This window comes from Sylvia atricapilla, chromosome Z (assembly GCF_009819655.1).
Source record: "Sylvia atricapilla isolate bSylAtr1 chromosome Z, bSylAtr1.pri, whole genome shotgun sequence".
In the NCBI taxonomy this organism is placed as follows: domain Eukaryota; kingdom Metazoa; phylum Chordata; class Aves; order Passeriformes; family Sylviidae; genus Sylvia; species Sylvia atricapilla.
Window position 1 is genome coordinate 68660235 of NC_089174.1, and position 13862 is coordinate 68674096.

Here is a 13862-nt window from a genome sequence, read left to right on the forward strand (position 1 = left end):
TAAAATGGTGTGAACTTGAATTTCAGCTAAAGCCAGTCATTTGCATTTCAGTTGTGGGTTTGCTGTATCTTTAATGGCACACAAAATATTAAGAAAAAAGGCCCAAACGCCCACTTTCTGTGTAGGTGGGAAATGCTTTCATAGGTGTGCTTTCACCTGTGGTTTATGATAGCTGAGTATGGCTGAGACCTCCTGCAACAGAACCTTGAACATTCCTGTGCTGCCTTTGGGGACAGCTCATTTTCAAGAATGAAGACCTCATTTCAAGGTGACACAGTAAAACCAACACACTGTAACTTCCCAACTATCTCTACATCCAAGGCTCTTTCGAAAATTAAGTACAAAAACAAGATAAAAGGACAGCTTGCTACTCAGAGTCTACAGCACCACAGCTGCAGCTATCACTTAAATCACAAGAAAAGGCAGGCAGAATCTTGTCAGTTGAAAAAATTTGGCAGCAAGCAACTTAACCCCAGAAAAATGTGACGATTGTTGTTTTATGGCAAGGTGGAACATAACTGGCAGCAAAAAATATTAACTGTTATTTCACTGCTAGTTACATCAAAGCACCTCCTAAAACCCCAAGCAAAAGCAAGGCCAAGTTCTGTCAGTGCTGTACAGCTACAATTAAAAGGCAGCCTTTGTCCCTAAGAGAGTTTACAACCCAAAACAGGCAATAAAGAGGGAAGACATGCTTATCACAGTGCACATTAAAACTTCAAGACAGTAGATAACCCCAGGATCCATGTTAATGAAGACTGGAAGAAAACACAACAGATAAAAAGACATTAAGAACTGAATCAGAATCTGAGGAAGGCCTTTACATGACTAGAAGTATCTACACTAACACCTAAACCCAGTGTTATTTATGTCTAAACCATGCATCATAAGAATCCCATAAAAGCCTTGATAAAACAGTAATTACTGCTTAGGTTGCCCAAAAAAAATTGATGTAAAGCACCTTAGCTTCAGTTGCTTCACTGCACAGCAAGTTTTACATTTTGGTACAGCAAAAGGGTGAGAACTTTTTTTCCTGTGAAATTTAACAAAATAGCAAAATTCTTAAAGCCATTACATTATCTCAAGCCTCATGTTTTGATTCCTGTAATGTGCTATTAGCCTTCCTCTTCTGCTTGGCAAGATAAGGAACATTTTCCACTAGCCAAAAGTCAAAGTACTATTGGTGTTTACCAATGCTAATTGGCAAATACTGCTGTAGAAAGACTGTCAGCCTTCTCTAACTGCAAAGTAAAATGCAATTCAAAAGCATTCATCTCCACCTGAGATGAGCCATGTCAGGAAGAAAGCAATAATGGGCCCGACGAATGAAGAGAGCTGCTGATAAAATAAACGTACCATGCAGTATAAAAGCAAGTCCTGGCTGGCTCTCTACATACGGACACGTCTGTGTGCACTTGTGTGCAGGCTCACGTGTCTGGAGAGGGTTGTGAGCCCATGTAAGCTGGGCTCAGTTGGGCTATAAGAGCAAAGCCAGTTCGTAGGCACACTGCTCTGGGGGCTGAGACCAGAGCAACAGGATTAACAGCATGGAGCCAAGATCCTGAAGCACTGCTATAACCTAAACCTGCCCAAAAATGTCTAGGAGGCTGCCTTCCTCTTTCTTTCCTTCTATTAACAGATGGTACACTGACTTCAGAAAAGCATCATACACAGTTTGCAGAACCACCAGACGCTGCTGATGTTTCCATTCCGGAAAAGTATCCCACCACAACCCCACCACCACCCAGGACACCCAGAACTCCTCCAGTGCCATGTATCTTCGCCACTGGAGAACTACTGAAATGCACAGCCCCATCCCCTCTCACCTGCCTCCCTTAACTGTCAGAGCATTTTCACTCTGCCCTATGTCCTTTACACAGTTTCCACCAGTCACTGACAATTTAGATCTGGATTTCAAGACCTTAATAATTTGGATGCTTACAAAGAAATAAGAGAATTCAAGGGCATTCTGGGGGTGTCTTGTTTTTGCTTTTTTACAGCTGGGGTTTTGAGGGCTTTCAGAGCATGCTGCTGGGGCCGGGGGAAGCCACTGTGACTAGTCTCAGCCACTGGTACAGGTCATCTTTGTCCAAGGTTCCTCTGGTTTCATCAGTGAAAGCCAAACCTGGCCAAACCTGAAAGCCAAACTTCTTGTCATGCCAGCCAAGCCTGCATCAGTTTCAGCTCCCTCTGACAAGCAGACTCCAGCCCTTCATACTCCTCATCTGGTCTTTGCAAACCTCAGTCCTGCTTCTGATCTCTGCCCATGCAGGCTGGCCATCTCTGGGCACTCCTTAGGGGCTGAACAACCACAGAGGCAAGTTCCAAATCTTCCAAAAAGACCAGGACAGAGAAACTGAGAACAAAACTGAGGGATTCTGTCCTACCAGTCAACACAGTGAAACCACAGGACTGGTATATTGTGAGGAGGGCTCACAGTTTTCTTTATAATTTTTAGTGGACTCCAGGAGGCCCTTCCCATATTCCTCTTCCATCTGTGCCTGTATAATTACCCTGCAAAACTACCTGTCTCAGGCCACTGAATAAAAGAATTAAACTTTGATATCTGTCTTTAGGCTCCCCAGTCTTCACAGGATGTGATGGGTCATTACTCCAGCTCAGAGACTGCCTAATCTTAAATCATTGCCCTTGACTCCCACTGTTGCCAGCCTGGGTCCTCTTGAAGGTCAGGTCTGCTTTCCAGATCTTAGAGATCTTCCTGTCAGGCAGATACACAGCTTTGCTGCTTTGAATCCCCACATTTTTAAAAGTCATTTAGGTTCACCCTAAAAATATTGCAGCATAACTTAACCACCTGTAAACATTAAATGCTGCCTGCTAATTGACAGGTACAATATTTACTGAGGGTTACATACCAGCAGACAGCCTAGCAGATTTGTTTATATACAGTGATAGCAATGCCAAATGCAAGGAGAGACAGATCGAGATCAGAGAGATGAAAGCAAGCCTGAAGAAGGGGACTGGCATACACGCACAAACCAGTAACACAGGAATCTCCTGGCAGGTTCACTCAATAAACAGTACTCATCTTGACTGTCATTTCACGATCCTGCATTGCTGTTATGAGCAGTATGCACAGGGAACATGGGAGAGAAAATGGCAGAACAACCCCATGCTTGTGGGAGAAGTGCCCTGAAAGCAAAAGGCAGTGAAAACGGTGTGTAGAGGCCTCAAAAGCTCTCCCAGCACAACAACCCCTAGGCAGTGCCCTTGAGCTGGCCACTGGGATCAGCACAGCAGTGGCTGAAGACATGCAGCTCAACCCAACCTCTTCTCCCCTATTTTAGTTACAACAACTTCAAACTAACTTCCTACAGAAAGGGAAAAAAAAAAAAAAAAAAAAAAAAAAAAAGGAATTTTCCTGGACTCCACATTTCAGTTTCAGTAAAGCTCCAGTCTTCCTCCTGGGGTGGAGAAAAGATCAGTGGAGAGCACCAGCGAGGTCCTCCCACATCCATGCTGGTCCCTGAGCAGCTTCTCAAAGCTGTTCCATCCACCTACAGCTAACCTGTAGTCTGCCAGAGGCTAGTTCTCCCCCTGAAAGCAAATATAGTGCTCCCTAAGGGCACAGGCTGACAGCCCTGGATTTTCCATTAGTCAACATGTGGAGGAGATGGCGAGCACGGGACAGGCAGGGGGGATGGAACTGCTTTCCCATGGAGGGGGTACCCTGCCATTGCATCCTGTCCCTGCTCAGGAGATAAATCATCCTGTGGCTACAGGAGGTTTGGCTAGCACTTTGAAGCTTGGAAGAAGACTACAACTTCTCACAGGACATCCTGGATGCTGTTTTCAAAAGGCTCCTGACACGACTGGATCTCACATGCCTGAGTGTCAGGTCACGCTTTGAAAATGCAGATGGAAGAGAGATCTGAGGCTCTCGCAGTGTATTCCTTGCCTTTTTTTTTTTTTTTAACAATAAAAAAAAAAAATTGAAAATTTTATTCACTGTCCCTACTCAATAGTTATTAAGAAACTGAATTAAGCCACTCATTACTCTGATAGCAGCTACCCCACAGATGCTGTAAGTGATGGGACTCTATAAGGCCCCCTGAACTTTAAAAAGCAAAGGATGAGCTAGGCATGCTATTCAGGCTCCAGCTATTCACATTTCTCCTCATTCAAATGTCAGGAAAATGTAATTAGTACTGACACAGAGAGAGGTCATATTTCTAAGCAGAATATTAGGGGGGAAGGAAATTTAAAAAAAAAAAAACATACCCAAAAACTAGAGAAGCAATTTTACTAAATGACACTACACCACAACTGGACAGATTATAGCTCTTGAATTTTTCCAGTGCCTCAGCTATGTTTTCACATTTTACAAAGCCATCCTGTATGTGCTTTGCATTAAAAATGTATTTATTGCTCACACTGATATATACATTAATGTTCTGAATTTAACCATTTACTCCTCAGACCAAAAAGATTCAAAACATCAAGGTAGCACTAGCACAAGATCAAGAGTTACTCTTTATATATATATTTGGCTTTCCACTTCAAAAAAGTTGAATCAACTTCATTTATAATGTGTTTAATTAGACATCTTCAGAGCAGATTCCAGAATCCTTTATATGGACAAGAACTTTCAAAATACCAAATGATTAATTTATTTATTTTTAAGCTTTTCTCTCTGTTTTCTTTCAGAATAACTACAGTTATGAGGCTTGCAAGAACACACACACAAACACCTTACTCTTTCTGTTGCACCATAAAATCCAACATGTCGCACTGATGTGAAGAGCAATTTTTTGCAATTATGCTTCTTTAAAAACCAGACAGTTTTTTTAGTTGCTTTTAGCTCTTATGAAGTACTTTAAATTAAATTAAATTACTGTAACTTTACAACCACAATCACCACTACCACAATCACCACTACCCTGGAGTAGTGCTGAGGAGCGCTAATTCAGAGGGCACGTTTAATCCTCTGCTTTTAGCAATAGAATTCAGTGATGAGATGTCCACTCACAGTACTTTGTTACCAGCTTTGAAGTCTTAAAACCAAAACCAGCTGCTGCAGCCAGCCCCAAGCCCAACAAAGCAGCCTTCATCTGTTTATACCATCAGTGCCTCTGGAAAGATTGGCAGACGGTGCTTCTGGTGATAGATGCACACTGAAACATGATCAAGGCTTGGGTTATTTTCCTCCATCCAGCAATGCTGCAATTCTAGACAGGCAACAAACCCCAAGATCTCCATTAGGACAAGAGAAGCAACAAAAGCCCCAATCCCACTGTCGTCCCAAACATTAACAAATTGTCCATCTCATCAGCTCTGAGCAAAATCCACAATTACTTCCATGTGGTTCCCAGACACTGGCCATTTAAGTTTCGTAACATGAATACATGCAACGTGGTCTGGTGCATCAAAAAGGGAAGCTTCAATCCCAATCTTAACATGAACTGTAAGGTGACATCAAGTCCAGGCAGAGCCAAACATGAAGCCCCAAAGGACAAAATTACCATCTTCTGCTGACACCTCCTGCTCCAGTGTTGCAGGGTCATCAGCTGTCTCAACAAAAAATCTTGAGCCCAACCCTGACAGGTCAACAGAGAGAGGGATCTACCCCCCATCACAGATGGGTATGACAGAGGTTTCCAACAATTATTATTTAACTCTCCAATCCCCCTGCCCCCTGTTTTAAACCCCATCCCACAGCTGGGTGCCCTGACAGCTTGTATTGTCACCTATAGGCCTCAGCCCAAGGTCAGAGCATTGAAACCAGAGAACCGCTTGAGAAATCAACCTAATTTGCTTGCACACTTGCTGCTTTCTTCTCCAGAAGAACCAAAGCAAACATACCTGGGTAGCCTGGTCTCCAATGTCTGGCATGCCAGCATCTGACAGCCGTCCCCGGTACAGTGGCCCGGTGCCCTGGTGCTGCTCCTCCCCATTGCTCTCTGCTTCAGACGTCTCTGGCTGAGCAACCTCCACCTCCATCGGGGTGCAGTGCCCATTCCCGTGCTCCGAGCCCAGCTTCTCCTTGCTGTCCTTACTGCCTGGCGTCCTGGTGATGACCCCAAACTTCCTGGTCCTTTTCCCATTTTGAGCAGCCCTGTCCCCAGGCTCGGGGCTGGGCTTGGCTTTGGGGTCGCAGCTGTTGCTGTTGTTGCCGTTGGAGGGAGGCAGAGGGGCTTTGCGCTTGATGCGGCGCAACATGATCAGGTAGACGAAGCCGCCATTCCAGCACTGCTCAGCCAGGTAACTGCAAGAAAAGGGAAGCGTGGGGATCACCGACCACTCACCCTGCAGGGCCCACATCCCACCCCGGCAGCCCAACTCGCCGCGCCCCATGATGTTCATGCACTGTCTCAGCCAGCTGATTCCTGGTGTATGTAATCATGTTAAGATAACACGAGGCATTGGCAATCACTCTCTTTCCCCAGCATCAGAAGAAAATATCAAGAATAATTAACAGCCCTACTAGCCACCCAGGCTGATCCCACCACAGCATAACATGGCAGCTGGTAAATGCCACCAGTTCACATGCCCTGACCTCCAAATATGCAGCGCAGCAACATGCAGAAGTGGAGTAAGGAAAGCAGAGAAGAGAATGTTTCCAACAGAGTATTAAAATAAAGAAATCTTTTCTAAAAGAAATTGAAAATAAGGCAGGATTCATTTGTGCAGTGGCCCATAGAGTGTCTGCATCTGAAATGAGCCTCCTTAGTGAAACTGATCTTCTGCTTCAGTGTATGTATATGCCACTGGGCTACGGCCACTGAGAAAACAAGTATAAGCCACTAGGGTAAGCAGGCACAGCAACAATGGCCCCAGTACAGAAAAGCACAGCACTACAAGGCATCCCAGCTGCTTTACATGGACATGGAAATCAGGTGGGTTTCATTCATAGCACGCATGTTCCCATCAAAACACGGCCCAAGTCATCTCAGTTGTGCAAGGAGCAGCCCCCACGTTCTCCCACCAGACCAAAGCATCACCTCCCCTCCCAAAGTCTCTGGATATGCCTTGGAGGAATTAACACTTCTGCTTCAAACAAAGCCTCTGTGACCGTACAGAAACTGCACCTACTGATACAAAAGGGAAATCTAACTTCATGCTTCTTTTAGGAAAGGATATACCTCAACCCAAATTCCTGAAATATTTGGGTTCTGAGCCAAGGGTGTAACCAACTGAGAGTACAAACAAGCTGGAATTTGTACGTAGCAGGTTTGTATGTGCCCTTTCACACTAATTTAGGCCCCAAAACTATACTGCCTTTTTCACTAGTGAAGGCAGCATGAGTTTCCCAGAGCATCAAAAAAGCCTCTGCTGCACTTGCAACAAAACGAACTCTTCACTACTATGGAACAGTTGCTGAGTCTACAGCTTTTAGAGGAGATGAGAAACTAGGTGTGGATTCGAACCACAGATTATAAGAGGAAATAGCACAGCACTTGTGCTTGAGAGAGGAGGAACCACTCAGGAGTCTGCCACCAAGTATTTTCCCCCCCTGCTGCTTGTAGGCTAATTTTCCATTTCCCTTTCTTAAAAATTGTTTGGCCATAAAATAAATCCCTCTAACTTAATCCTGCACAGAGATGACTTGATGGCAAAACAGGAAAAGCAGCTTTGATAACCCCTGAAGCAAAGGAGTGAGGAAAGCACTCTCAACTACTCAAAGTAAGTCAGACCAGCCTGGCAGTGGCTGTAAGGAATATGATGGGTGTGTGTTTCTGTCCAGGGACAATAGCTGGTATTTTCACTCCACTTCTTCCAAAAGTTTCGATATCCCCCATAGACAACATCAGTATTCAGATAACTTATATTTAATTAGGAAGACTGAAGTTCAAAGGAATACCACAACTAAATAACCTTAAAAGCAGCCCTGGAGCCACAGACGGGAAGGACAAGTATCCTTACTGTGCCAAAGTTCCCAATGAATACAAATTGAACTCCAACTCCCTGGACAGTCCTTTCAGTTTTCAGCAGGCAATCCTTTTTTTCCTCCCCTACCCCAGACATAAAGAATATTTAAATAAAGCTCTAAACCCATCTTTTTGCAAACAGCTGAAGGCAGACAGCCAACAAGCCCCGCCAGTTGAGAAATCTCTGCAGCAAAGGTCAACTGTCTGGGTGGCCACAAGGTGACACTTGGCTCTGGGAGACACACGAAGCTGGCAGGGTCTGAAGGGTTAGCACAGAAAAAAAAATCCTGAGCTAACATGGAAGTACTTTTGATTATCAAGTTAAAAGAAGAATTCTTTTAATCAACTGAAAAGGGGCAGTTCTGTTCCAGAAACAATATGGGCTGCCTGTTTTTCACATTTATCTTTCAACTCAAATTTCAAGGCAGCCAGTAAAGTTGATTAAAATTCATTACTTTTGCTTGCAGCAATACCACTGCACTCTGATCCATCACACATAAGCCTGATAGCACTGCTTCTCCTGGCACATGGAAACAGGAAAGCAGCTTCTCTTCCCATAGTCTTGTGGCTTACGTGGGTGCTGCCCACCCTGCCTTTACACAGGGTCAACTCTGCCTGACTTGTTTCTGTGCAGGTGCATTTATATAGGGCATTTTGAAACACCAATCTCTGAACTAATTACTGATACATTTTTTAGTGCCAGTAACCAAGTGCATGCATATCAACTACTTGATTTAGGAAGTATATGGAACAAGAGGGAACATAGTGTATGTCCAAATAAAGTAATTCTAGAGAGACAAAAATAATTTACTATTTCACCTCCACTCATGGCCGATTTATTCTGTTCATAAAGTGTAAAGCTCTAAGAAATAAGGGAGGGTTTTTTCCTATCCACTCTTCATACACAATCATCCCTCCAGTCTGGAGCAGGGCTACAGCAAGTGGTTATAGATGCAGCTGCACTGAAGTCAGCAGAGCTGTGCTGATTTATTCCATATGTTGAGATGGCTTGCATGTTCCAGGCATGCAGCCTGTAGTAACTCACAGGCTTATGTCTTCTTGAGTACTTCTCAGCAGTTCAAAAAACACAGTAAGTTTCCATGAAGAAAGAAAAGTATTCTCTGGGTCAGTGAGCAATTACCTTTGTACGGCAGCAAGTCACTGCATACAGTGGATCATGACAGGTATTTCCAGACAGGCTAAGTCCTGCTGGGACCAGTGATGCAGTAAGTGGCATCATTATCTCAAGAGTTTGTTTCAAACCAAAGACCAGGACAACCAGCACCAACAGAACACTAGGCTCATACCATAAGACAGGAGACAAATTGAAAATAATATACTAAGAAATTGTGGTCATTTTATTGTACTGCCCTTCCAAGATAGGCATGATAACCAAGGAGCCTGAGCCACCTGCAATTTCTGCTAAGTACATGCCAGCTTAGCTGGCTTCCTTTTCCTTTGCGATTTCTCTCCTATTTCAGGAAAAAGCACAAAACCCACCAGGGGAGCATAGCAAGTTCTCAACACTGTACAAAGAGCAAGTAAGATTGTAATAAATGAGTGAGAACCTTCAGATTTTAAATTGTTTTCTATCAATCCAGAACCATCCCGTGCCAGAAGCGAGTAGTGGGACAGACTCAATAAAATTTAATTATACAGTCTCTGGACAGCAGAAAACTGCAAAAAGATAGACAGGAGCTCAAATCTCCCTTCTCAAGGGGTTTAATCTGTGCCATGCAGAAAAGTTTTTTGTTTTTTTTTTTTTTTTTTTTTTTTTTTTTTTTTTTTTTTTTTAGATTGGTCCCTGTAGAGCACTTGCAGAGATTTTAGCAATCAATACACCAACAGTGTCTGAGGCAGAGCAGGATCAGAGCTGATGGGCACATGCAGCAGCTCTCAGCTCAGATATGCCAAGGGAATCAGCTGCAACCTCCCAATTGTCACTCCGTTTGAACACAGACTCAGCTTGGTTGGAGAACGTGTGTGGACAAAAAACATCCCTAATTCAGCTTTGACTTATCTAAATCCACATTTTCTGTATTTTCCAGTCTTTGCAAGGTAGTGTCCAGTCTCCTTGGCACAGCTGGGAGTCCCCTCAGACACTGAAGCATCATCTCTATAAACAGGATCTAAAAAAAAAATCACTGAAATATGGCTTGGAAACCTCTCCTACTGGAGTGCTCAGAAGGTAGGACCACCCAGCTGCTCCTGCTGCTTTGATCTCACCCTGGCACAAGTGCTGGTAAAACCCCAACCCATATAAAACATAACCCTTAAGCAGTGGGGAAGACTTGTTCTTCTCTGCAGTGGAGAAACCAGGAAAATGTTAATAATCCTTAAAACCAGAGGAAAATTGTTTTGCACTTGAAACAGAGCTGGAAAGTTACCTCTTGCAAAGCTCAAGCACAGACTGGAAAATGCAACCTGTAGCTGGTATCAAGGGACATTTAATACCCTTTTTGTATCACAGCTATAAAGGCAGAAACATATGTTCACTTCCTTGGGAGACTATTTTGAGCTATTCAGCCAAATCCCATTTTTTCCCTACACAGCTGAACTATCTCCTATGATCATAAAAACTGATAAACTCACTAAGTTTATTCCAGCTTCTTCCATACATGAAGTGTCAGACTTGGAAACAGTGTCTTAGACTAGGACAGTAATTTTGTCCTTTTTTTACATATATATATATATATAAATATTTGAGTCTGTGCATCTATAAATATAAAGGTTTACTGACTTGACAAGAGCATGCTGTGACAAGCTTTCTGCCACATCCTATCTCGCCTGAACAAATACAGACAGCCACACTGAGCCATGGAAAAATCAAAGCAGATCCAGCAGCTGTAGTAAAGCATCTGGATCCACTTTAGGGTCAGAAATATTGAAGTATGTTTATTTTACACTAATAATACTATTTAGCATTTCTCCAGAAACCTTCATCCTGACAGATCAGAAACTGCTTTGGAAATGATACGCACAGAGCATCACTGACATCTCACTAGCCAGCCCACTTGTGCACCTCATCAAGACACAGAGCAGAAACCTCAGCTGAGACAACCACTTTTAGGGCCCCTGCCTAGCCCTACTGGGGCTTATAATGTCCTTTGCAGGACAGACAGACCACTAATTTTTATGCTCCTCTCTGAAGGACTTTGGCATGGTAAAATGTCTTGAAACTCAATCTTCTTCAGGCTGGAAAGACGAAGGGCAGTGAAGATCCTCACAGAAACCTCCAGCCCCAAGGGAGATTTTAAACGATAAACTTAACATTTCTCCATGACACCTGCAAATGAGCTAACTTGCTTTTCAGGTATGGCAAATTAATGACTAACAGATAGTCACTGATGGATCCTGATGAAACCTTCACCTCACAGCCGTCACTGTACAAGAACATCCATCACACTAAGGACTGATTTTGGCAAGCACCAATGGGAATTTTTCACAGATTGCCACATCTTCAACCAGGAGTCAAGCCTGCCTTGATGTCTGCAGGCAAAAGGGAACATTGACTGACAAAGACTAGGGCAAACTTTGCTGCATACAAGCTTTCAAGAGATTCCACCTCCTGAGAGCTGCAAAGACACCTAATGACCAGTCGTCTCATCCACCTCCTTGGAGAATTAAGCTCACCAGCCATAATTATATTGCCATAAAGCAATGGTGTTGGTAAAGCTCGCTATTCCTTCAACATAGTCTTGAGCACAGAGCTGAAGCACACCAGGAATGAGCTTGATCCAATAATCACCAACAAGCCCTTTCCTGCCCCAGGCTCTGCAGGCAGCGGTACACACAAGGGACACAATGTTCTCTGCCTCCCTTAATAAACTTGAGAAAAGACAGAAAGGGCAAAGGAGAACTCAGTCATGGAGCTCAGCTACTAATCACACCCCAGGGAGAGCATTCAAACAGTGCAGGGAACACAGAAGGTGCTCCCATACCCCTTTTCAAGATGAGCAACCCTCAGCTTGTGGCCAAGGTTAAGCAGCAACACCTCTAAGTCTCACAGAGGCCATGGCTCTTTATGGCACACTGCATTCTTCTCATGACAGCCAAACCGGCAGCTTTCTGAAAAACAGAACTCTGAATCCAGTGTTTTTGTCCATGGCATGTTTTTCACATTTAAATTTGTAGCAAAGAATGCAACTAGATTTAGCAAAATTTTGAAGAGAAAGCAGCTTTTGAAGTTACATTTCAAGGTATATTTGGTAAGGCTGGCAGGAGGCCTTGGGCAAGACCTCCTTGGACACTGATCTTGAACTCTCAGGATTGGTGGAAAGGGAGCGGAGGGAGGATTGCTGCTGTACTTTCATGGACCCCATGCCTGTCTACAGCTTTTTCTGAAAGATGGAATTGTGACACAAGACCAAGGCCAAGTCTAGTGAGACACTTCACTCCACCTAGTATCAACACAATGATGTGACTTTGAATTTGGGAAGACTGAATTCCTTTCCTCTCCTTATGCTCCACATCCCTGACAGCACCCCAGGCAAGTCTTTCCATGGAAAGATGGGGCCAACAACATGACATCCCACAGAGTTGCTGTAAGGTCTCAGGCGATGGAGCCACTGGATTTAAATATTGCAGTTTCACAATCACTTTACATCTGGGATCAGCCCACACCAAACAGCTTTCCTCCCACCCATATCCTGCCCGCTCAGGTGTCAGCACAATCATATGAGCAACAGTACAAATGAACCTTAGAAGGGAACCAATCCAGCTTGAAAACAACCCAGCCACAGCAAACTCTTAAAAACTCAGTCCTCAAGATGAGGATTTTAAACCTCACCAACACTGCCATCTGGTCCCAGCAGCACAGAGGCAGGGACAGGAGAAGAATGGCAGTGGCAGGGGACCACACTTCCACTCGCACCAACTGCCCGCATCTACACAGGGCTGAGAGATGTGTGCAGCCGCAGCATGGGGCAAGGGAGTTGCACACACCGTGCAGACAGGACCAGCGTCTGGCTTGCGGTGCATGGCACTCACACTTCCTGTTTCTAAAACCCAAAGGACAGCCACTCTCTCCACACACAAGGAAGCCCAGCTGAATCACGTCCCCACTACAAGTGTGGAGAGAAGACAGGCTGGATCATTTAAATTATGCTGGCACAGCACAAAATTCACACACTTCTGCCCTGTACATTGTTGAGATGCTTGAAAAGCATATCCAGGACTTCGGGAGAGCAACCAGCAGAGCAAGGACCCCCAAATTATACTGAACATCTACAAAGGATGTGAATGGCCACACTGATCCCTCTCCGCTCCCAGAACAAATAGCTGAACAGGATGACTTGAGGAGCTTTATAAATTCTCCACACCTGAGCATCCCAAAAGCTCTGATGTACATCCTAAACCTAGCAGATTTTGTAACTGCAGGCATCATAAAATCCTTTGAGATTTGCTGATGTATGGCTGTGCTAGCAGGGCAGAGCAGTGATGTTGCATTCAGACTGCAGAGGTTTTGGACTCAAGCTTTACAGAGGTCCTGATCTTACGGAACATACAACTCCCACATCTGCATTTACAAGTCCCAGTAGACAGAAAAACATGGTGCTTTTTGGGTTTGGGTCCTAGAGACAGACTAATGAGTGTTAAGTAACCAAATTCTCTTTGCTCCTTAGCTAGTGGCAGAGTATACAAACAGAAACGGGCTAAACTAAAAACCATCCTGGCTCCAATTTGTTAATTCACAGCTCTGCTGCAAACATTTAGCTGGATACACAGCCATGTTCACGAATTTAACTTCCAGTTACAATATACTTAACAATTTAAGGTGGCTAGTCATCAGTTTAAAAATTACAAAAAACCTTGGCTGTAACAGGCCAAAACGATATCAAGTTTCACATGGGTATTATCACCTGTGTTTACTGAGTGACCCATGCTGTGTTACTGCAGCTCAGACAGTCTCTCTCACCACGGTGACTTCCTTCAGTATACAAGATCCTGGAAGCTCCAAAAGTTGTCCTGTGC

At 44.1% G+C, this 13862-nt stretch overlaps 1 protein-coding gene across 2 annotated transcripts in view; it reads right to left on the reverse strand.

Annotated features, from left to right (window-relative positions):
• The window catches only part of PDZD2 (PDZ domain containing 2), a 136255-nt gene that overhangs the window by 61675 nt on the left and 60718 nt on the right, over window positions 1-13862 (reverse strand). For both annotated transcript variants that reach the window (XM_066339623.1, XM_066339624.1), the window contains exon 2: window positions 5824-6226. In XM_066339623.1, coding sequence (XP_066195720.1) covers window positions 5824-6226 — 403 coding nt within the window. The remainder of the gene's footprint in view (window positions 1-5823; window positions 6227-13862) is intronic.